At 41.9% G+C, this 25,370-nt stretch overlaps 2 protein-coding genes across 3 annotated transcripts in view; both read left to right on the forward strand.

Annotated features, from left to right (window-relative positions):
- LOC106578800 (calpain-2 catalytic subunit) overlaps nucleotides 1-23,802 on the forward strand; it is a 34,712-nt gene extending 10,910 nt beyond the window's left edge. Inside the window, exons 4-20 of the mRNA XM_045702300.1 lie at nucleotides 3,476-3,609; nucleotides 4,830-4,998; nucleotides 5,489-5,572; nucleotides 7,385-7,470; nucleotides 7,682-7,750; nucleotides 9,127-9,287; nucleotides 9,804-9,973; nucleotides 10,684-10,907; nucleotides 15,289-15,325; nucleotides 15,531-15,596; nucleotides 16,835-16,892; nucleotides 17,025-17,089; nucleotides 17,953-18,021; nucleotides 18,364-18,442; nucleotides 22,726-22,842; nucleotides 23,271-23,329; nucleotides 23,435-23,802. Of these exons, the coding sequence (XP_045558256.1) occupies nucleotides 3,476-3,609; nucleotides 4,830-4,998; nucleotides 5,489-5,572; nucleotides 7,385-7,470; nucleotides 7,682-7,750; nucleotides 9,127-9,287; nucleotides 9,804-9,973; nucleotides 10,684-10,907; nucleotides 15,289-15,325; nucleotides 15,531-15,596; nucleotides 16,835-16,892; nucleotides 17,025-17,089; nucleotides 17,953-18,021; nucleotides 18,364-18,442; nucleotides 22,726-22,842; nucleotides 23,271-23,329; nucleotides 23,435-23,458 (1,671 nt within the window). The 3' untranslated portion in view covers nucleotides 23,459-23,802. The remainder of the gene's footprint in view (nucleotides 1-3,475; nucleotides 3,610-4,829; nucleotides 4,999-5,488; nucleotides 5,573-7,384; nucleotides 7,471-7,681; nucleotides 7,751-9,126; nucleotides 9,288-9,803; nucleotides 9,974-10,683; nucleotides 10,908-15,288; nucleotides 15,326-15,530; nucleotides 15,597-16,834; nucleotides 16,893-17,024; nucleotides 17,090-17,952; nucleotides 18,022-18,363; nucleotides 18,443-22,725; nucleotides 22,843-23,270; nucleotides 23,330-23,434) is intronic.
- Nucleotides 23,803-23,901: 99 nt separating this feature from the next.
- Nucleotides 23,902-25,370, forward strand: part of LOC106592837 (calpain-1 catalytic subunit) — a 156,125-nt gene continuing 154,656 nt past the window's right edge. Inside the window, exon 1 of one of the 2 annotated variants that reach the window (XM_045702298.1) lies at nucleotides 23,902-24,099. Coding sequence is in view for 1 of the 2 variants with exons in the window: in XM_045702299.1 (XP_045558255.1) it covers nucleotides 24,031-24,099 (69 nt within the window). In the remaining variant the exon portion in view is untranslated. The remainder of the gene's footprint in view (nucleotides 24,100-25,370) is intronic. The other variant, XM_045702299.1, reaches the window with a different exon arrangement.

Genomic DNA, 25,370 nt, shown 5'->3' on the forward strand with positions numbered 1-25,370 from the left:
CACTGACACTAGGAGTCGCTGCTCTCCTACACATATCAGCATTGTCTAGAAACAATCCCTTTAACCCTACCACCCTAGACACTAGAAACAATCCCTTTAACCCTACCACCCTAGACCCTAGAAGCAATCCCTTTACCCCTACCACCCTAGACCCTAGAAGCAATCCCTTTACCCCTACCACCCTAGACCCTAGAAACAATCCCTTTACCCCTACCACCCTAGACCCTAGAAACAATCCCTTTACCTCTACCACCCTAGACCCTAGAAACAATCCCTTTACCCCTACCACCCTAGACCCTAGAAACAATCCCTTTACCCCTAGACCCTAGAAACAATCCCTTTACCTCTACCACCCTAGACCCTAGAAAGAATCCCTTTACCTCTACCACCCTAGACCCTAGAAACAATCCCTTTACCTCTACCACCCTAGACCCTAGAAACAATCCCTTTACCCCTACCACCCTAGACCCTAGAAACAATCCCTTTACCCCTACCACCCTAGACCCTAGAAACAATCCCTTTACCCCTACCACCCTAGACCCTAGAAACAATCCCTTTACCTCTACCACCCTAGACCCTAGAAACAATCCCTTTACCTCTACCACCCTAGACCCTAGAAACAATCCCTTTACCTCTACCACCCTAGACCCTAGAAACAATCCCTTTACCCCTACCACCCTAGACCCTAGAAACAATCCCTTTACCCCTACCACAATAGAAACTAGTGGATCTCAAGGTTGATTCTGGACGCGACCATTCCTTATCAGGTATGAAAGCTAAGGGACGTACCGATAAGTTCTGGAAGTTTCCATTGTGTTAGGGTGGGAGGCCCTAGTGAGAGGTGTGGTGTGGGAAACTTTGGGGTTAGCGCAGAGGACAGCTCAGTCAGTCAGAAGGAGGTTTTATGCACTCGCACATTCCCCATCATGGATCTAACAGAAACTCCCTCCAGCTAATTCTTACACCAATATTGTTGACAGGGAGTGTGGAAGTGGTGGAAACTCCCTCCAGCCAATTCTTACGCCAATTGTTGACAGGGAGTACATTTTGCTTATGGGCCCTTCCCGACAATGCAGAGAGAAATAGTAGAACAATAATAATGAGGAATAAATACACAATGAGTAATGATAACTTGGATATATACACGGGGTACCAGTACCGAGTTGATGTGCAGGGGTACGAGGTAATTGAGTTAGATATGTACATATAGGTAGGCATAAAGTGACTAGGCAACAGGATAGATAATTAACAGTAACGGCAGCGTATGTGGTGAGTCAAAAGAGTTAGTGCAAAAAGGGTAAATGCAGATAGTCGAGGTAGCTATTGGTTAAAGATGCACAATACAGAAATCACTCCACCATTTCCTGGTTGCTAAAATTCTAATATTTCGCCCTAATTTCAGTTTATGTGACAAAACAAGCAAGTATAGTATAGAGAATCATTGTACCATCTAAACCGCGATGAAATATGTTTTCCATAACCGAACATAGTGTATTTTCAGCAGTTTGAAGCTGGTGTACAAAACCGAAAAGTAAAAGACGCAAAAATGAAACTTGGGAAGCATAGAAATAGTGCACATAGAACAGATCAACTGCTTTGTAGACTTGATTTCAATGAGAATGACAGATCTATAACTCACATTTCTATGTGAATTTGGCCCGGGTCGCATAAAAAGTTATATAATGCAGCTTTAACAATTTAACTAACTATTTAGTAGTCTTATGGGTTGGGGGTAGAAGCTGTTCAGGGTCCTGTTGGTTCCAAACTTGGTGCATCGGTACCACTTGCCGTGCGGTAGCAGAGAGAAAATTCTATGGGTGGCTGGATTCTTTGACCATTTTTAGGACCTTCCTCTGACACCGCCTGGTATGGAGGTCCTGGATGGCAGGGAGCAAGGCCCCAGTGATGTATACTCACAGCGACTATGGAGAGCGTAATCGCACCGTCATCCGGAACAGCTGATGCTCTCATGCATGGTTCAGTGTTGCTAGCCTTGAAGCGAGGATAGAAGTTATTTAGCTCGTCTGATAGGCTCGCATCACTCGGCAGCTCACGGCTGGGTTTCCCTCTGTAATCCATGATAGTTTGCACGCCCGGGCCACACCTGACAAGCATCAGAGTCAGTGTAGTAGGATTCGATCTTGGTCCTGTATTGACGCTTTGCCTGTTTGATGGTTCGTTGAAGGGCATAGTGGGATTTTTTTATAAGCGGACAAATTAGTGTCCTGCTCCTTGAAAGCGGCAGCTCTAGTCATTAGAAACTGTGGTCATTAGCTCGGTGCGGATGTTGTCTGTAATCCATAGAGATAAGTACGTACAATGCACTTTTTAATGGAGCGGCTGACCGATGTGGTAAACTCCTCAATTCCATCGGATGAATCCCGAAACATATTCCAGTCTGTGCTAGCGAAACAGTCCTGTAGCTTAGCATCCGCTTTATCAGACCACTTCTGTATTGAGTGCGTCACTGATACTTCCTGTTTGGATTTTTGCTTGTAAGCAGTTATCAGGAGGATAGAGTTATGGTCAGATTTGCCAAGTGGAGGACAGGGGAGAGCTTTGTATATGTTTCTGTGTGTGGAGTAAAGGTGGTCTAGAGTTTTTTTCACCTCTAGTTGCACAAGTGACATGCTGGTAGAAATTAGGTAAAACGGATTTCATTTTTCCTGCATTAAAGTCACCACCTCTGGGTGAGCATTTTCTTGTTTACTTACGGCCCTATACAATTGTGCGGTGTTATTGCAAGCATTGGCCACCCCTCATAGCCTGGTTCCTCTCTAGGTTTCTTCCTAGGTTTTGGCCTTTCTAGGGAGTTTTTCCTAGCCACCGTGCTTCTACACCTGCATTGCTTGCTGTTTGGGGTTTTAGGCTGGGTTTCTGTTCAGCACTTTGAGATATCAGCTGATGTAAGAAGGGCTATATAAATAAATGTGATTTGATTGGTTTGTGGTGGTAAATAGACAGCCACGAAAAACATAGAGCCATCTTCTCCTTCATCAAGTGTCTGGGATTTGGGTCTGATCCGGGATAATCCATGTGTCTTTCGCCTCTGACTCATTGAAGTAGTCCTGGCCCAAATCGAGGTTAATGATAGCTGTTCTGATGTCCAGAAGCTCTTTGCGGTCATAGGAAACGATGGCGGAAACATTATGTACAAAAAAAAAGTTCAGATCAGTACAAGAAAATATACAAAATAGCACAAATGGTCAGGAGCCTATAAAACTGCCGCTATTCCCTCCAGCACCATTCTCTGCAAAGAGTTCTGGAATGTTTGTCCGGCACCCTTCTCTGCAAAGAGTTCTGGAAAGTTTGTCCGGCACCATTCTCTGCAAAGAGTTCTGGAATGTTTGTCCGGCACCATTCTCTGCAAAGAGTTCTGGAATGTAAACCATTCTTTCGTTCTGGAATGCAATGTGGATCCTTCTCATTTGTTGAAGTGGAAATGTGGAATGTTGTCTATTGTGGTCCTCTTCAGTTCTGGCAGTTCGGTGAGTGGGTGGACGTGGTGATTGATGACCGGCTGCCAACGAAGGATGGAAAGCTGCTGTTTGTTCACTCAGCCGAGGGCTCTGAGTTCTGGAGCGCCCTGCTGGAGAAGGCCTACGCCAAGTAAGATACAGCACCGTAATACATACAGTACATGGTTTATGCTAAGTAAGATACAGTATTAACACAACATATTCAGTACATGGTGTAAACATTGTATGCCAAAGAGTTCTGACATTGCCTGTCCAGTATTACCTGATTCCCAGGTAATACTAATCCAGGATTTGCGGTGTGTTGCCTGAAAAAAAGACTTGGGCAAAGAATTTCGGCAGGCAAGAAAATGGCCTTGCCGAAATACTCCCCCCCCCCCTTCTAATTTCCTTCATTTTGTCACTAGAGTCAAATACTTTCGATGGCACACAAAGTCAAATACTTTCTACTGAACTAACTTCACGTCAGGATAGGCAACCAAAATTAATAATGAATGTATGTGTGTTATTAAACATAGAGGAGGGCGTAAAATGTAGGCAAGCAATAAACATTTCAGAACAACTACTAGTCAAATAAGACATGGGAGAGATGACACATTTTTGGCAAAGAGATTTATTTATAGACTAATACACTTGAAACAAATAGCCAAACCTGAAAACTGCAGAAATTACTAGTGCCTCCCCCTAAATCAAACCGCCATATAAAATGAAACTTCTGCTACGTGATCATTGACAGCTGCCTTGAAGGACACAAATAAAACCTGCTTTCTGCTACTAAGATCAGTGAAATGTAGGCTGAACTGACAACGGAGTGAAGAGCAGAAATCTCAACTAGCAAGCAAGTCGCAACAAGGAAGAATTGAGTGTGTGCGTGTTTACGCGGAAGGGGGGAGAGATTTTCAGCACAACACCGGCAACACCTTTCAGATATAAAGAAAAGGCTTAAAAAAGAAAACCGTCTTGGTTTTGAAAGGTGTCTTTTTTTTCTGTTTGTCTGTGTCTCTCTCTGTCTCTCTCTCTGTCTCTCTGTCTCTCTCTCTCTCTCTCTCTCTCTCTCTCTCTCTCTCTCTCTCTGTCTCCCTGTCTCTCTCGCTCTCTCTGTCTCTCTCTCTGTCTCTCTGTCTCTCTCTCTGTCTCTCTCTGTCTCTCTCTCTCTCTCTGTCTCTCTCTGTCTCTCTCTCTCTCTCTGTCTCTCTCTCTCTCTCTCTCTGTCTCTCTCTCTCTGTCTCTCTCTCTCTGTCTCTCTCTCTCTCTCTCTCTCTGTCTCTCTCTCTCTGTCTCTCTCTCTCTGTCTCTCTCTGTCTCTGTCTCTCTCTCTCTGTCTCTCTCTCTGTCTCTCTCTCTGTCTCTCAGGGTGAATGGATGCTATGAGGCTCTGTCAGGTGGCTCCACCACTGAGGGCTTTGAGGACTTCACAGGAGGGATAGCAGAGAACTATGACCTGAAGAAGGCTCCCTCCGACCTGTTCCAGATCATCAGGAAAGCCCTGGCGTCTGGAGCTCTGCTGGGCTGCTCCATCGATGTGTGTACAACTTCAGAATATAACATTATATTACTATTATCATCCAGTTTGAAGTTTCAGGTTTAATTTGCCATGTGTAATGAAAACATGATTGTGATATGTAGTTGTTGTCTTCTATAAAAAGATAAAGGAGATTGTTACATGCAGTGAAGGACATGATGTTATCTAAGAGATGGTTTTAATAGCATGATAGTGGGGGGGGGGGTAGGTTCTTCACTGCACTGTGCCACCAAATGTAAGTCGCTCTGGATAAAAACATCTGTTATGAGACAGTCACTGTTAAATGCAGGAAACGTTTGGGGGTGGTTTCCTGGGCACAGATTAAGCCTAGTCCTAGACTAAAAAGCAAGCTGAATGAACAGTGTCCGTGGATAATTATTTTAGTGCAGGTTCTATGTGCTGTTTGGTTGTGATATTATCCGTTTTTTATCATTAGTTTTTCCATGGTGTGGTTATGATTTAGTTATGGTTTGGTTCCCTGTCTCTCCAGATCACCAGTCAAGCAGACTCAGAGGCCGTCACCTATCAGAAGCTGGTGAAAGGACATGCCTACTCTCTGACTGGGGCTATGGAGGTAACATCAGACAGACTCAGTATTTCATACAGCACGGTTCCCCAACTGGCGGGCAGAATTTGGCCCACGGTTGGTTTTATTTGGCCCCCCCAAGTTTTCAGCACAAAAAACCCCCAAAAAGATGGTAAAACACCAGGAAATCATCTCCAAGTAATTTTCATTGAAGAAATCTGCTCCCAAGTATTCAAACGCATAATAGAGAGATCATATACAAATGTGATCATATACAAAATTGATCATATACAAATGTAAGCAAGGTTTGAAATTATTCAGTTTTAGTTAAACATGATCTATTTGGGCTTCTTGCGGTCAATTAGCAGTCTACTCAACAACAACAAAAAATCGTCCAGCGGCTGAATCTAGTTGACGATCCCTGTCATACAGTATATCCACAAAGTCCAACAAAGTCCTGTTTGTGCTTTATAGCCAACTTCTATGTATGATGTATACATTATGTTGAGTGGGTCATGTGTCTATGTTGCATACAGCAGTACTGTGTGACTGACACAAGTTAATCCTATCCTATCATATTGGCAACGACCATATGAGTTGGCTATACAACACCAACAGATCCAGGCTATCAAAGTTCCTCATAGTATGTGACAGTGGTCGCCAACCGATCGATTGCGATCTACTGGTCGATGTTCAATGCATTCCGAGTTTATCACCAAACATTTCTGTAAAAAATCCAAGGATAAAAGGCTTGGGCACCTTTTTTTTAAATTTGTGTTGCGTTGTTGACCTCCGGTGCACGTGATTCAGAAGTCCTGCGCACCGGGTAAGCAAAGTGTTCCCATTTTGAACCATTTAATTTGTCTGAAAAGACAAACTCCGCCTACCCGGCGGACCAGGAGATCTGTGGGTAAATCGAGTGCGCCTACTGGGCTGGCCAATCAGATAGCTCAAATCATGTTGCCAACAGAGCTTCGACGGCCACAGCAAAGTTTGATACTAGCCTACGTAAGACTAATAACTTTTAAAACCATGACCACAGAGAAACTGTCAAAGAATACAGCAAAGAGCTGCAGTTTTTGACTGAGTTAATTTTTCTGTTTTTATTCAGCACTGTCAACCCTGTTTTTATTCAACACAAAACATAAAACGCTCTTCTCCGTAATTCCACTCGCGCTGCAGCTGCAATGAATGAGTAGCCGATTATATCGATAGCTCTGCGTTTTAATGATTATTTGCAGCTTGTCGTGTCCATTTTTTAATATTGCGGAATATTTCACATTCTCTGGTCATAGGAACAACATTTAATTTGTGCATGAGGCAGATGTGGTGCAACTCCAGTTACGCCACCAGGTGGAAGACTGTGGCCCTTCTGGTCAGTCTCACCGGAGGAAAGGAAGGCGAGAGCGAGCAGGGACGGTGAGAGGCGGACCCTCTGCTGCTCTCTCCCTCTCTCCGCTGAGACTAATGCCGTGTTCAAAACAACTGGGAACTCTGGGAATAAAACTGACATGCGACTATGAAAAATCACATTGGCATATAGCCAATATGCTGTGATAATGTATTAGACCAGGCATATAGCCAATATGCTGTGATCATGTATTAGGCCAGGCATATAGCCAATATGCTGTGATAATGTATTAGAACAGGCATATAGCCAATATGCTGTGATAGTGTATTAGAACAGGCATATAGCCAATATGCTGTGATAATGTATTAGACCAGGCATATAGCCAATATGCTGTGATAATGTATTAGACCAGGCATATAGCCAATATGCTGTTGGTGACCACTGATGTATGAGATCTGTCTGAACCCAAAGCAGGACCTAACTACTGTATGATAACCTTACTAAACCAGGTGAACTACCGTGGCCGCAAGGAGAAGCTGGTCAGAGTGCGTAACCCCTGGGGAACAGTGGAGTGGACCGGGGCCTGGAGTGACAAGTAAGAGAGAACCTCAGAGTAGTGTGTGGGTTCAATTCAAACTGGGTGGGTTCAATTCCAGTTCAGTTCATTTAGGAAGTAAACTGAGGAAAATGTTATTGGAATTTCAACTTGCTTTCTGAATTGAATCAACGCTGATGGTTACCACACACTTGTTAAAGAAACTGTGGTTTCTCTCTCTCTCTCTCTCTCTCTCTCTCTCTCTCTCTAGCTCGTCGGAGTGGAACAGCGTAGATTTTTCTGAGCGTGACGTTGTGAAAGCAGACGACGGAGAGTTCTGGTAAAGTGTTTTCTATAGCACTCAAAGGGCCAGCCCATAATAATATCCCAAGGATCTGTTATTTTAATTATTTATTATCTCCCTTACGGCCACTTAAGCAATAAGTTATAATCTCATTATCCTAAGTATCTGTTTGATTAAAGTTGTGTGGGTCTAAGCCAAGGTGTGCCTGGGTTTAACCGTGTGAGTCATGTCATGGCTTGTGTCTGATCAAATTACCTGTGTTGCTTTGTGTTGTGAAATATATATATATATATATATATTATTTTTTTTACAGACAGACAAATCAGGTTATTGCTTGGAGAATATTGAATTGGTAATGTCATTTCTGTTTTGTGGTGTTTTTGTGATCTGTTCCACCTGTGTTCTGTTTCACAGGATCGATTTCACAGTCTGTGTTAATACTGTATATATATATATAATATAATATAAAGGCCATTTATCTAATGTGTCCCCAGGCTATTGCGTACAGAGGCCTCAGTGGGAGTGACTAAAGAATTCTACCTTGGAATTCTGTGGTCACTTCCAACTTACTAAGTAAAGTATTTGTCATCATTTAATTTTAGCGAATCACATGACTGCAAGGTGGTGCTACAAATGGAGGCAAGACCCAACATGTATGGGGGAGGGTTAGAGGGAAGGTATTGTGGAAGATGATTGGTTGGTAGATTAAGCTGATTGAGACAGCTGGGAGTTTCTCCCTGTCTTGTCTGTTTGCTAACGAACGGCAAGTTTCAAATGAAATACCAGTGAAATGCCTACTTCCGAGCCCTTTCCCAACGTTGCAACAGTGTGTATGGGATGTGTATGCATGTTATATGTGTGTGAGCATATGTTGTGTGTGTGGTTTGACCCATTGGTCCACCAGGCTCTTCGTACATATGGGGGTGGAAGATTCTGGGAATGAGAGACTTTTATCGAAGCAACTTACATTGATGGGTACAAACACGGGAATCAAACCCACTATCCTGGCCTTACAAGTGCCATGCTTGACCAACCGAGCTTGATTTGTGTGTTAAAGAATAATAGTTTACCGACTTGGTCTTTACAGGATGTCCTGTGACTTGGTGTTGCTTCATGTCTTTACAGGATGTCCTTCTGTGACTTGGTGTTGCTTCATGTCTTTACAGGATGTCCTTCTGTGACTTGGTGTTGCTTCATGTCTTTACAGGATGTTCTTCTGTGACTTGGTGTTGCTTCATGTCTTTACAGGATGTCCTTCTCTGACTTGGTGTTGCTTCATGTCTTTACAGGATGTCCTTCTCTGACTTGGTGTTGCTTCATGTCTTTACAGGATGTCCTTCTGTGACTTGGTGTTGCTTCGTGTCTTTACAGGATGTCCTTCTCTGACTTGGTGGTGTTTCATGTCTTTACAGGATGTCGTACACAGACTTCATGAAGAATTACCATCGTCTGGAGATCTGCACTCTGACCCCTGACACCCTGAACTCAGATGATATAAAACAATGGAGTGTGACCAACTACGACGGGGCCTGGAGGAAAGGGTCGACCGCTGGAGGATGCAGGAATAATCCCCGTAAAGCACGCCCCATACACACAAACACACACACACCACAGGAGGCTGTTTACGGGAGGACAGCTCATAATAATCACTGGAATGGAGTAAATGGAATGGTATCAAACATCAGGAAACCATGTGTTTTATGAGTTCCATACCATTCCATTAATTCCATTCCAGCCATTACTATGAGCCCGTCCTCCCCAATTAAGGTGCCACCAGCCTCCTGTGACTCACACAGACAGTTTCCTCAGCCATAGAAGTGGAGTCTTTGTCAATAGTCAGGCTAAATCCATGCAGTGGAAATGACCCATGAGTATGAATAAAACACCTCCTGTTCTAACGTCTCCATCAACCCAACCCTCGTATTGACCCTGGTCAATCTCTACTGCCACAGATCCTTCCACAGATCCTTCCACAGATCCTTCCACAAATACCTCCACAGATACCTCTACACACCTCAACCATACACTACAAGTCATACTTTATAACAGTACTCTCCTTCATAATAACATTGGCAATTCCCCCCCACAGACACGTTCTGGATGAATCCCCAGTTCAAGATCAATCTGGAGGAAGAGGATGACGACCCAGGGGATAATGAGGTGGGCTGTAGCTTCGTGGTGGGACTCATCCAGAAGAACAGAAGACGGATGAGGAAAGTAGGAGAGGACATGCACACCATCGGATTCGCTATCTATGAGGTGGGGCTCGGGGGGGCATCACTATAATAATATACTGGTCCTAGATCTGTTTGTGCTCTTGCCAATCATTCAATCAAATATGTTTTATGATTCCCTGTTTACATAATCAGCAGTTGTCACAAAAGTGCGTTACAGATACCCAGCCTAAAACCCCAAAGAGAAAGCAATGCAGAGGCAGAAGTTAACTCCATTGCTATCCATGTCAAGCCATTGAGTTGGCAGGATAAACAGACCAGCACTCAGGCTTTATTAAACCCACTACTGTCAGATAAATCCATAATTGATACCAGTCCTGTTTGTTATAGGCTTATACCTGTTACTTTTATGTGATTTATACTATATTAAAGTATGACATTTAGCAGACACCTTTATCCAAAGTATCTTAGTTATGTGTGCATACATTTTAAGAATCGGCGGTACCCGGGAATCAAACTCACAATTCTGCCGTTGCAAGCACCACGCTCTACCAACTGAGCTACAGAAGATCACCATCTGGTTGTGGCTGATGTAACATTAACATTATATGATGTGGCTGATGTAACATATGTGGCTGATGTAACATTAACATTATATGATGTAGCTGATGTAACATTATATATGATGTGGCTGATTTAACATTATATGTTGTGGCTGATTTAACATATGATGTGGCTGATGTAACATTAACAGTATTTGATGTGGCTGATGTAGCATTGTGTTTCTACTCCCAGGTACCACAACAGTTCCACGGCCAGAGGGAGGTCCACCTGGATAAGAACTATTTCCTGACCCATGCCCAGAAGGCCCGCTCTGAGACCTTCATCAACCTGAGAGAGGTCAGCACCCGCTTCAAACTGCCCCCTGGAGAATACCTCATCGTCCCCTCCACCTTCGAGGCTGACCTGAACGCTGACTTCTGCCTTAGAGTGTTCTCAGAGAAACAGGCCCAATTTCAGTAAGCAGTGTGTGTGTGTGTTCAGTGGTTCTTCCTGTAAAAGTTGCGTCATACTGCAGCACACCTTGCGGGCTGCAGTAGAATTCTATGGCACGTTATTTAGGTGTCAGCCATTGTTGCCATTAATGCTAGTTAGTGCTAGTTTGACCACCAGAGGGCATCTGAGAAGCATTTGTCTTTTTGTAATATTGGCTGTACTAGAGAATTTAAAACCTTTTTTTTGTCAAGACATAGTATATGGGATTGATTTTAATTAATTTGATTAACATTATGGTATTTCTATTCCAAGAAAAACGAAACCTTCAGAGTTTCCGTTGGGAAAATATGTCGCTGTGCAACGTGACTGTTTCCACACCCTAGTTGTAGTCTAACCAATACCCAAACGGGTGAACATAAAAATCTCATTGATTTATCAAGACCAGTCCCCATGCTTGTCTCAGAGCAGCGCGAAACGGTGCTGAAATAGTTGACCACACTCAGGTAGACTATTGCTTCAAATCCTATTATAACAATTGGATGAAGGCGGGCCAGAACATAATAAGTTTATAATTTTAGCACAATTGGCATACACTACAAATGTAACATGTTTAACACATATGATTATAATCAATTCAGTGACAATACGATAATAATTGTTATCTGATTACGCTCATAAAATCACTGTCTCTATTCAGTTATTTTTGTCTTTCTCTGTGCGTTGATTGGTGGGGAAAAAACGGTCTATGCAGCCTACACTACTTCTTATAACGTCAACATTTGTTCAGAACAATTTGCTTGATAGCAAGATAAAATGTTGCTCTCAAAACGTATCAAGAAGAAGAATGTACAGAGAGAGATGCGTTCATCTCTCCATCTTTTCCCAATGCCAAGCCAGGGTGTCTTATTTGCAATGAAAATATCACTGTTTGCAAATAATTCAATCTCAGATGTAAATTATGAATCTAAGCATAGAACTTTCAGTGGTATTCCCGCCCCATATAGAGGCCCAACGCAGAAACATTGAATCGTTAACTGCAAGCTGCACATACAGCTTTTTTTGCGGACATATTCTGTAACTTAAACAGGTTAAATCTGCAGTTACAAGGAAGAGGGTAACAGTTGTGGACATGGAGGAGAAATTTGAGACCTTTACCAGGAAGCTTGAGTTGTTCGATTTGGACTTGTCATCTGGAAGGCTACTGCACTTCAGCACACTGAAGAAACAACATGCAGAGGGACCAGGCCGCAGCATTGTCACAGAGGTGATGGAAGATTTCATCAAGCAGCTGAGGAACAACTTCTCCACCAGATTTGAAGACTACAGCATGCCCAAGGATATCTTTGCGTTTGTACGTGATCCTCTCACAGTCCGCCCAGGTGGAGAATTCTCCTCCCTTGCTAAGAAAACTATACCCTCGCTGGATGAGGTCGCAATTCAAACTGAGATGATTGAATTCTGGACATTGAGCGAAATCAGGGAAGCACTCAGGAGTACTGAGTCCCTGTGTGCGTTGTGGGTGGCATGCTCAGAGGAATAGAGCACAATAACAACTTCCATTTTATGTGCTAAGAATTTGGATTGACTTACACCTGCGAGTCCTCTCCTCTCTAAAATCTACTAATTTTCACCTTATCCTCCTCTTTCTCTCTTTCCCTCCTCTTATCTGCCAGTGTCTGGTTAGACTGTAAACTCTCCTTCCAGACTCACATTAAGCATCTCCAATCCAAAATTAAATCTAGAATCGGCTTCCTATTTCACAACAAAGCCTTTTTCACTCACACTGCCAAACATACCCTCGTAAAACTGACTATCCTACCGATCTTATGCAATATAGACTCACGACAGGAAACGGCTTTCACATAAGTCAATCGAGAACTGCCTGCACATCAAAATCACATCTATCCATCAAACCCGACATCCACAAGATTGTGTCCGATAACTTTTCATTGACTATGTAACTTAGTGGCCTATATAACTGTAGTTAGTAAATACTAATATTATTGTGAGCGCTTATCCAGGGATATTTACGTCTCAAGCTGACAGTATGTTGTGTTTGCTCTGTCGTTACAAGAGCAGGATATCCCGACACAGACAGCCTTTTCTTCTTTAAATGATTGTTTTATGTAGGATGCTACATTTTTGACCAGTTGCAATTGTAAGTAGGCCTAATAAAGAAAATCCTACTTCTATTAGGCTGCTAAGCCTCATAGCCTACCACAGCCAGTTAAGTTATTTTATATAGGTCTAGGCTCCCAAGAAATAGACTCCAATTAAGCCCTATTGTTGTTTGTAAAGTCAAATTATAATGAAGATTATTGTTGAAATGAATTGCTCGACTGGTGTAGGTTTTCTCCATCTGTTGGTGTGCAACACTTGCATATCAAGTTAGCTATATTTTTTATTTAGGCACGGTGACTTCCTTCTTGGGACATTGCATTTGGGAGTATTATTTTAATTTTATTTTTTTATGAAAAAAAATGCATTATTAATTTGGGGGGTCAAATAATATTGCCGCCATTTGTTTTTAAATGTAACCTTTATTTAACTAGGCAAGTCAGTTAAGAATATTTCTTATTTACAATGACGGCCAAACCCGGTTGACACTGGGCCAATTGTGCGCCGCCCTATGGGACTCCCAATCATGGTCAGATGTGATACAGCCTGGATTCAAACCAGGGACTGTAGTGATGCCTCCTGCACTGAGATGCAGTGCCTTAGACCACTGCGCCACACGGGAGCCATGATATATATATGTATATGTAATTCCAAAAGGGTTCACACTTTTTCTACATACATACATACATACATACATACATACATACAGGCAAGAAAAAGTGTGAACCCTTTTGGAATTACCTGGATTTCTGTATAAATTGGTCATCAAATCTGATCTTCATCTAAGTCAAAACAATAGACAAACACAGTCTAATAACACACAAATAACACACGTTATTGTCTGTACTAGAGACATTTTTTTTTTGTAAGAACATAGTATATGGGATTGATTTTTAGAAGTGTAGCTTAGTTAATTTGATTAATATTATAGTGTTTCTATTCCAAGAAAAACTAAACCCTCAGGGTTTCCATTAGGAAAATATGGCGCTGTACAATGTGACCTTTTTTTAACTAGGCAAGTCGGTTAAGAACAAATTCTTATTTACAATGACGGCCTACACCGGCCAAACCTGGACGACGCTGGGCCAATTGTGCGCAGCCCTATGGGACACCCAATCACAGCCGGTTGTGATACAGCCAACCTAACTAAGAAAGAATAAAAACCTTGGTGTTACAACAGTTTTAATAAGTAATATGCTACAGTCCAGTTACAACTTGTTCTGATCAAGTAGAAACAAAAAAAGAAGTCTGTTTTTTTTCGTGTGTGCGTGCAGGACAGAGGAATAGCAATTCTTACACTATTGTTCAGGAGGAACGGAAAATTGCGAGTCAATTCATAAACCATGTGCCATCAAATCTCTTCCCAACTATTTTGTAATCTATACAGCTCTCCACCAATAATTACATTTAGAGGATTGGAGGATTCTAAATTAATATCTAAGGGGAATTTTTCGTTTGGGAAAATTTGTGAAATGACTTGCGCAAGAGACAGTGGTAATATTTTTCCTTTTAGAGAGTATAATACATGATTTCCAGGTCAGGATAACCAAAACATTTCTTTATTAAAGACTATCAGAAAGAATGTTGGTACTTATTTTGATCCAAAGCCATGAATGAGTGAGTCACTCAGCTTTATGTAGGTGCTGAGGCTATATGACTGAGTCACTCAGTTTTATGTAGGTGCCAAGGCTATATGACTGAGTCACTCAGCTTTATGTAGGTGCCTGAGGCTATATGACGGCGCCATCAACTTGATTATTTAGCAGACATCACTTGCATATATTCAGTAAACACATATCTTAAGAATATCATTGAATATAACTGAACATTTTCATTTCTCTTAGAATAAAAACCTTAGTGTAACAACAGTTTTAGTAAGTAATACTGACGAGAAGTAACGTGTGTTTTCCCGTGTGTGCACGTGCAGGACAGAGGAAGACCAGTTATTCCACTATTGAATTTAGAACAATCACCTTCTTCATCCTCATCATTCTGTTAATTGAAATTACATTTTGAAGTCCGTGCACAATTATCAGTTTCTATTTGGTTTATGTCGCCCATTCATTCATTGTCAGTTAGACACAGTAGCGCCTCTGGACCCAAAAGCATAATCAGTGCTCTAACTCCCCCTTGTGGTGGTCTAAAGCAATGAAGCAGTGACGCAGGGTACCGTACTAAACCACATATTACCTCTAAATCCCGCAGCATAATCAAAACATTTAGTTGAGCAACAATTGTATGTGTGTACATATGTGTTTGTAATGTGTTTATTTCTCTGTTCCTCAGCCACTGTGAAGACCGCGTAGAGGCTAAACTAGACAATGTAAGGAACCAAATCACACTATCCTATCACTACCATACCCTGTGACTTATCCTATCACTACCATACCCTGTGACTTATCCTATCACTACCATACCCTGTGACTTATCCTATCACTACCATACCCTGTGACTTATCCTATCACTACCATACCCTACCCTGTGACTTATCAATGTGCTAAATATGTTTTTCACTCCTATTTCCCCAGGACACTGTGTCTGAAGCGGAGGTTGATGCAGGGTTCAGAGGTCTGTTCACAAAGCTAGCTGGAAAAGTAAGTTTTACTAACCGTTATCACTGAGGGGAAAAGGCTTCAGTAGTGAGTATGTCACGTGGGGTGTTTACACACACCTCATTTCTGTAGCCGTACTATTGCCACCTTTTAAATACAGGACGGGAGGTCCTCAGGACTAAAGTAAAACAGTTTCTTAAAGGGGTGGAGCATGGGAATAAAATACAGATATCATCAACGGTTTATTTTCCCGGCTGACTTACATAATTCACAACAACAATATTTTGTCTTCGGGCTCCAGGTACTTAAATCCCCAGCAGCTCTCGTACATATCCTTATCACAGGACCGATTTTGAAAACATTGGAAACAGATCAACAATTCAATACGTCTAACAAATGTAACTCATTTACAGAGGTATTGCGCAACACTCGTTTTTTTTATTTTTATAGAAGGGCGTGACCAGGGAGAAGTGGAGCGGGTCAATAACACTCACACCACAAAAACAACATACTGTACTTTACAATCACAAAGCTGCTTCTCTCACCGTTCTTGTTCTCCCTGTGCACGCCAACCTACACACAGTAATGGGAATCTGCTGAACAGTAGCAAACAGACAGGTTAAATACAGAAAGCCACACCCTTAATTACAATCAACTACACCTGGCAACGAGAAAGAAGCTCTGTGTTCACAACTCAACAGTTCCACCCTGTGACATGTACCTCGTCACGGAGTGACGTTTCACTGCGGCCATGTGGGTCTTACTGGGGAACGGATGGAAAAATTCCTAAAAAAATCTACCGTTGATGGCCATTCAAATTAGCCCCAAGGTTGCCTTGTTAAATCTTGTTTATTTTCATAAACTAAACACCATGACTGTTTTCACATTAGCTTGGATTTTTTGGTTGTTGAAATGTCCAATACAACATACTTTGGCGATATCGTTATCAACTTACTGCCTACCCCTTAAAAATATTGAAGTTTGTGTGTGGGGTTAGCTATTACCATGCTAACACTCATTAAGACAGGTTGAATAGCTAGCCATCGCTAGCATTCACTGGTTGAAGTAACATTTCAGGGTAATGCAATTGACTGTTGACTATGACATGAATATATATCATTCATGACATTTTGTTTTGAATTCAAGCTTGGCTTAACTGCTTTCAATGGGGAAAGATTGCTTCCATACCCCGCTTCTGTTATTTTGTTGAAAACGTCACTTTTCCCGTGTGGGGAAACCTACATAGAGTTGTAATTTTTGTGACTGTCACTTGTTTTTAGGACATGGAGATTTCAGCAGCTGAGCTCCAGTCTATTCTCAACAAAATCGTTGCTAAACGTGAGTGAAGGGCTTTCTGCTTTCTTTCCAGTCATGATTCGTATTTGTACCGTACATACTGTTAAGAGCACTTGTTTTATGTGGAGTGGAAGTCTGCAGAAGTCCTAACTCTTTGTGATATCTCCTCTACAGGAACGGACATAAAGACGGACGGCTTCAGCCTAGAAACAGCCAGAGTCATGGTCAACCTCATGGACGTATCCTTTACATGCCTTCACAGCGTCACTACATTCAGACCTGGGTTTAAATACTATTTACAATGTCTCAGTTACTTTCACAAAGTTAGTTTTCAGATATATTTTATTTGAAAAGACAAGTAGTTTAATATTTGAATGTATTTGGAAATACAGCAACTCAAACACACTCCTATGCATTTAACCCAGGTATTTCAAAATGGTATGTGAAAAAAGTTTCAGAAAATAATTGTAAATACAATTTGGTCGACTATTTGGTTTTTAGAAATAATGGTTAAAATACTTAAATAAAATGACTTGTTTTGGGCTGTGTTTTCTGAAAATACACCAACAAAAAAAAGTATTTTTAAGTACCAGATTCTCACAATACACATGTATTTGAACCCAGGTATGACTACATCACAATGATTATTATTTATTTTTTATTTTTTTTATAGTCATTTTAGCAGACGCTCTTATCCAGAGCGACTTATAGTAGTGAATGCATACATTTCATACATTATTATTATTTAAAAAAAAAAATTTTCTGTGCTGGCCCCCCGTGGGAATCGAACCCACAACCCTGGCGTTGCAAACACCATGCTCTACCAACTGAGCTACAGGGAAGGCTGATTATATACTGTGTCTATACAAAGAATGGTATTCTAGAATGGTATTCTACATCTAGAATAGTATTCTAGCTTGAGATCTGCACATTGTGCATAACTTGACACAAGTCTCCCATTGACCTCAATGAGTGACTTGAGCACACTCATCTCAACACTAAATCAGGACCAAAGTGACTAATGAAAGTATTTAGTTTGAAATGCTCTGGTTTCTTGGGCTTGCTGTGTCCGGATACTTGTTGAGCCTTAACTGTCCTACAGGACAACGGTAACGGACAACTGGGGCTGGGAGAATTTGCGACACTGTGGAAGAAGATCCAGAAATACTTGGTGAGGTTCTAGTGTTTGTGTTACTGCTGTGGTAGCTCTGGCCCTTGGCGTTACGTACAACTTCAGCATCAGCAAGCTGCACGTAACCCCTTGGACCAGAGTATGCAGTATTAATGCAGTATTATTTCTGTTGTCTAAGACCGGACAGCCTATATACGAGTGTTTTACTTTACAGAGTGTTTTACGGTGTAGTGTGTGTTTTACGGTGTAGTGTGTGTTTTTCAGTGTTCGTGGTGTGACTTTCAGTGTAGTGTGTGTTTTGCAGTGTTCAGTACAGTGTGTATTTTACACAGTGCAATCTCATTTTAACCCTTCCTTATTCCCATCCCTCCCTCCCTCTAGTCCATTTATAAGAAAAATGACATGGATAACTCTGGCACCATGAGTACTCCAGAAATGAGGATGGCCTTGAAGGATGCAGGTTTGTGGACATAAAATAACATAATTTACTGGTTAATCTATGGAAGTATTCCCAATCTGCCATCGGGGGTACGCCAAATAAAAATGTGATTCACATAAAAAATGTATAATAATAATAATAATAATAATAATAATAATACAAATAAAAAAATATATATATATATACTGCTCAAAAAAATAAAGGGAACACTTAAACAACACAATGTAACTCTAAGTCAATCACACTTCTGTGAAATCAAACTGGGCACTTAGGAAGCAACACTGATTGACAATAAATTTCACATGCTGTTGTGCCATTGGAATAGACAATAGGTGGAAATTATAGGCAATTAGCAAGACACCCGCAATAAAGGAGTGGTTCTGCAGGTGGGGACCACAGACCACTTCTCAGTTCCTAAGCTTCCTGGCTGATGTTTTGGTCACTTTTGAATGCTGGCGGTGCTTTCACTCTAGTGGTAGCATGAGACGGAGTCTACAACCCACACAAGTGGCTCAGGCAGTGCAGCTCATCCAGGATGGCACATCAATGCGAGCTGTGGCAAGAAGGTTTGCTGTGTCTGTCAGCGTAGTGTCCAGAGCATGGAGGCGCTACCAGGAGACAGGCCAGTACATCAGGAGATGTGGAGGAGGCCGTAGGAGGGCAACAACCCAGCAGCAGGACCGCTACCTCCGCCTTTGTGCAAGGAGGAGCAGGAGAAGCACTGCCAGAGCCCTGCAAAATGACCTCCAGCAGGCCACAAATGTGCATGTGTCTGCTCAAACGGTCAGAAACAGACTCCATGAGGGTGGTATGAGGGCCCGACGTCCACATGTGGGGGTTGTGCTTACAGCCCAACATCGTGCAGGGCGTTTGGCATTTGCCAGAGAACACCAAGATTGGCAAATTCGCCACTGGCGCCCTGTGCACTTCACAGATGAAAGCAGGTTCACACTGAGCACGTGACAGACGTGACAGAGTCTGGAGATGCCGTGGAGAACGTTCTGCTGCCTGCAACATCCTCCAGCATGACCGGTTTGGCGGTGGGTCAGTCATGGTGTGGGGTGGCATTTCTTTGGGGGGCCGCACAGCCCTCCATGTGCTCGCCAGAGGTAGCCTGACTGCCATTAGGTAGCGAGATGAGATCCTCAGACCCCTTGTGAGACCATATGCTGGTGCAGTTGGCCCTGGGTTCCTCCTAATGCAAGACAATGCTAGACCTCATGTGGCTGGAGTGTGTCAGCAGTTCCTGCAAGAGGAAGGCATTGATGCTATGGACTGGCCCGCCCGTTCCCCAGACCTGAATCCAATTGAGCACATCTGGGACATCATGTCTCGCTCCATCCACCAACGCCACATTGCACCACAGACTGTCCAGGAGTTGGCGGATGCTTTAGTCCAGGTCTGGGAGGAGATCCCTCAGGAGACCATCCGCCACCTCATCAGGAGCATGCCCAGGCGTTGTAGGGAGGTCATACAGGCACGTGGAGGCCACACACACTACTGAGCCTCATTTTGACTTGTTTTAAGGACATTACATCAAAGTTGGATCAGCCTGTAGTGTGGTTTTCCACTTTCATTTTGAGTGTGACTCCAAATCCAGACCTCCATGGGTTGATAAATTGGATTTCCATTGATTATTTTTGTGTGATTTTGTTGTCAGCACATTCAACTATGTAAAGAAAAGTATTTAATAAGATGATTTCTTTCATTCAGATCTAGGATGTGTTAAGTGTTCCCTTTATTTTTTTGAGCAGTATATATAAATATACCTTCACATTTTCAAACGGTCCATAGAGACACATACCAGCTCTAATGGTAGTACTGCTACTACCAGCAGTACTGCATCTGTCGACGACACAAGCTGTTCTGCTTCCACGAGCACATCCAATACTAGCGTCAGTAATTCTACATTTTTTGTTAGCCCAGCTAGCTTGGACACTGACAGTGTGAATCTGATGCAGCCAAAGAGCTACTGCTCCCTTACACGGGAAAGCACCGTACAACAGACAGGGACGTTGGACCATGGAAGAGGTGCAAATATGATGAGAACTACATTTATTTGGGGTTCACTTAGATTGGGAGTAGTGCCTTTCCTCAGCCACAGTGTGTTATATGTGCAAAGGTATTATCTCACAACTCGATGAAACCTTCACTCTTGCACAGACATTTAAAAACAAAACATGCCAATTTGAAAAATAAGCCACGGGAGTTTTTTGAGCGAGAATTAAGATGACTTTTGAGTAGTAAGACATGTATAAAAGCAACATATACCATTAATAAGAAGGGGCTAGAAGCGTCTTATATGGTGAGCTACTGAGTGGCTAGGACAGGCAAGCTCCATGCTATTGTGGAGGACTTAATTCTTCCTGCTGCGGTGGATGGGACAATGCTGGGGGAAAAGGCCCAAAAAAACTATACAGACAATGCCTTCATTAAACAACACTGTTTCACAACGCATCAGTGACATGGCAGGAGATGTTCTGAAACAATTACTGCTTTGCATACAAGCCAGTGAATTCTATGCATTACAGCTGGATGAGTCAACAGACGTGACAGGCCTGGCACAGTTCCTGGTATATGTCTGTTACATTTATGGGGGGTCAATTAAGGAAGACATCCTCTTCTGGAAACCAGGACAACAGAAGAGGGTATTTTTTAAGTACTGGACAGCTTTGTGACATCAAATGGACTTTGGTGGTCAAGATGTGTTGGTATCTGTACTGATGGCGCAAAAGCCATGACAGGGAGACATAGTGGAGTGGTAACGTGCATGCAAGCAGTAGCTCCCGACACCACTTGGGTACACTACAGCATCCACTGAAAGACTCTTGCTGCCAAGGGAATGCCTGACAGCTTGAAAGACGTTTTGGACACTACATGGAAAATGGTTAACTTTGTTAAAGCAAGGCCCCTGAACTCTCGTGTATTTTCTGCACTATGCAATATGGGCAATGACCATGTAACGCTTTTACAACATACAGAAGTGCACTAGTTATCAAGGGGCAAAGTATTGATACGTTTTTTTAAATTGAGAGACAAGCTTAAAGTTTTCTTTACTGACCATCATTTTTCCTTGTCTGACCGCTTGCATGATGATGAGTTTCTCACACGACTGGCCTATCTGGGTGATGTTTTTTCTCGCCTGAATGATGAATCTAGGATTACAGGGACTCTCCAACTATATTCAATGTCCGGGACAAAATTGAGGCTATGATTAAGAAGTTGGAGCTCTTCTCTGTCTGCATTAACAAGGACAACACACAGATCTTTCCATCATTGTATGATTTGTTTGTGTGCAAATGAACTCAAGCTTACGGACAATGTCAAATGTGATATAGCGAAGCTCCTGAGTGAGTTAGGTGCGCAATTTCCCAGGTACTTTCCCAAAACGGATGACACAAACAACTGGATTCGTTATAACCCTTTCATGCCCTGCCTCCAGTCCACTTACCGATATCTGAACAAGAGAGCCTCATCGAAATTGCAACAAGCAGTTCTGTGAAAATGTAATTTAATCAGAAGCTACTGCCAGATTTCTGGATTGGGCTGCGCTCAGAGTATCCTGCCTTGGCAAATCATGCTGTTAAAACACTGATGCTCTTTGCAACCACGTACCTATGTGAGAGTGGATTCTCAGCCCTCACTAGCATGAAAACAAAATACAGGCACAGACTGTGTGTGGAAAATGATTTAAGACAGACTCTCTCCAATACAACCCAACATTGCAGAGTTATGTGCATCCTTTCAAGCACACCCTACTCATTAACCTGTGGTGAGTTATTCACAGTTTTCGATTAACAAATTAGGTTTTATATGTAAAGTGGTTAAATAAAGAGCAAAATTATTGATTATTATTATTTGTGCCCTGGTCCTATAAGAGCTCTGTCACTTCCCAAGAGCCGGGTTGAGACGACAACTCACACTCATTCTTATGTTTAATAAATGTATCTTATAGTGTGTGTGTGTGTGTGTGTGTGTGGCAGGCTTACAATGATGGCAAAAAACAACATTTGAGAGTGCGCTGACCCTGGTGCTAGAGGGGGTACGGCTGGAGGTTGAATGTTTGAAGGGGTACGGGACTATAAAAAGTTTGGGAACTCACATTCCCACAGGGATCACTGATGTATGCACTAAGAATCCCAGAGCTGACAAGGTACAAATCTGTTGTTCTGCCCCTGAACAAGGCAGTGAACTCACTGTTCCTAGGCTGTCATTGAAAATAAGAATTTGTTCTTAACTGACTTGCCTAGTTAAATAAAAGTAGAATATATATATATATATATTTTTTTTTAATCTTCCACCAGGTTTCAGTCTGAACAACGCCATCCACCAGATTCTGGTTGTTCGGTATGGAGAGGCTGACATGACCATCGACTTTGATAACTTTGTCGCCTGCATCATGCGCCTTGAAATGATGTTCAGTAAGTACAACGACGTCTTGTCTTAAAGCCACAATCCTGAATTTGTGTTTTTCAGCCAAAAGGCAGCACTTGCTTTCCAATAAAGCTGAGAGATGGCCATGGAGTGTAACATCACTAAATATTGCAGATTGTACCTTTTTTAATGTGTGGGTTACTTTTGGGTGGGGGGTTGTATGCTTTTCTTCTCTATTTATTTCATTTCAGCTCAGGATTACAAGCAGACAGTTTGACTCTCCACAGATAGGATGTATGGGGTATAAATATGTCATAATGTGTATTTTCATTCATAGCTGTATCCAGACAACTGAAAGTCAGCAGCGTTCTCTTCCTGTGTTTACCGTGTGGGTTATGTGGAGACTTAACTCTTCGGAGAGGGTAGAGTGTGTGTTATAGTCTCTTACGCCTGTACCTCTCTCTCAACCCTGCAGAAGTCTTCATGAAGATTGACACGGCTAATACTGGCTCTATTGAATTGGATTTCCATCAGGTGAGAACTTTCCATTTACTCTTATAATCAACTCATAAAGACAGCTTTTATGTTGTTGTTTTTCCAGTTCTAATGTATTCTTGTTATTCTGTTTTCTATTTTCAGTGGTTGTCATTTACCATGATCTAGAGCACTGCAGCCATAAAAAGACGTCTGTAAATCTCTTAGCTTTATGTGTCACAACAAAAAAATTGAAGCCAAACTCTCTGCAAATCATGCTATTAAACCAAAGTGCCTTTTCTATAGACGTTTCATTTGAACACACGGTATTACATCACATCCTGTTTTAAATCTTTATTTGTTTTATTAGATGTAGCCTAGCTGTCTAGGCCTATTGAAAGTTGTTACAGATTATACTTTTGTGATAAATGTATCACGTATTTCCAATCCTTTTATGCAGATTTGTGTTGCTCATTTTGTCATGTTTTGAAAAGAAAAGCCTTTTATAGGCTAATTAAACACCATTATTATTATTATAGTGTCTGTTTTATTTCGAACTTGTATCTATAGCTTTTAGTTCTATACGCGCACCATGCATGTGGCCTGCTTTGAGTCGGTCCATGCGCCCCCCCCCCGGCGGACGGGGTTGGGTTTTCCCGGCGCCGTAGTATTGACCGAACGTACGTACGGAACTTGCGCTTCTGTCGCTGCACCACCACCGCCGTGCAACGTTCTACGTTAAACACCCAGTACTGAGATTTATGCGATTGTTTAGTGAACTGGCAGTCTGTCACCCAACTACGAAACACATCTCAGGTGTCTTCAAAGTGGTGAGTGCTCAATGTTATTCTGGTTTCTAAGTGACATCTCTATTCAGAGAGAGTGCGTGGTATTTTCGGTTTTCCTCTTTCCAGAAGGCCACCGTACTCAAGGCTTGCTACATTTTCAAGAATGGTTCTGTAATTTGTTATAATGTAACAAATGATTATTTTCGGTAGGCTACACCATGAATGTATTAAATAACCAGCCATGTAAACTAGGTTATGCCTCTGCAATAACCCAGAAGTGAACCATTTGCGCGACAAAATAATGCCTCAAAGTAACTTATTGTCATTGACCCATGCATCTTCAACCCTCCTGCTGTGTTCCAGTCGAATTGAACCGATTTACAAGTTTTCTCTATGAAAAATGTAGTTCCTTTAACCTGATTGTCATAAGGTTCAATGACTTTGTCCACACAGGGCATCTGAAAACACAAAATACATTTTTATGATTTTAATTACATTTTGGGTGTTTTATTTAATTTTTGTACACCTGTGGTGTTCCCAGTCAAAAATGACAGGTCATTAGAAATGAATGGGTGAGACTACAATTAGTGTATAAAATTAAGTTCAGGCACATGCCCATTCATCAGATGGACACACTTCCTCTCCCAGACCCCCTCATGCATGTGTGTTTGAGCACACACACACACCTCACTCCCGTTCTTGGCTTCCATGGTAACACCCACAGGAACATTTCCCCAATAGAATCTTTCCCCCACGGGAACCACACCTGTTGGCATTCTCACAAACAATCACAACATTGTTTCAATAATATTTAGAACTTTTCTCAAAGCTCTGGTATATAAAGCTTTTTTGAGGCCTTGCTCACAATTCATTCTGTGGCAGTACAATGACCAAATGATATACTGTATGTGAGGCTCTGATCATATCTTTGATCATGACACTGGTGAGGAGGAGAGAGTCCTTGTTAAACTTTGACACAAAGTAGTCTGTGATAAATGGCACAATATGGTTCATCTGGGTATTTGTTAAAGTCAAAATAATCCATACATTATGCATTTTTTTAACTCAACAATGAGTTGTATGAGCTCTGGTCAAGGAGGCCTACAGGCCATAAATAGCAAATAGAAGTTAAAAACTTGTAATGTTCACAAGAACTTAAGTTGATAAAAAGATCTATCACAACATTAGGTGATATATGTATTATTATGAATTTATAATCCGCTATAATGGGGCGGCCATTTTGGACCGGGAACACAGAATTAACATGAAACGAACACAACAGGGGGGTTAATCAGGTAAACTTTGAAAGAGCA

Source organism: Salmo salar, chromosome ssa19 (genome assembly GCF_905237065.1).
Source record: "Salmo salar chromosome ssa19, Ssal_v3.1, whole genome shotgun sequence".
Classification (NCBI taxonomy): domain Eukaryota; kingdom Metazoa; phylum Chordata; class Actinopteri; order Salmoniformes; family Salmonidae; genus Salmo; species Salmo salar.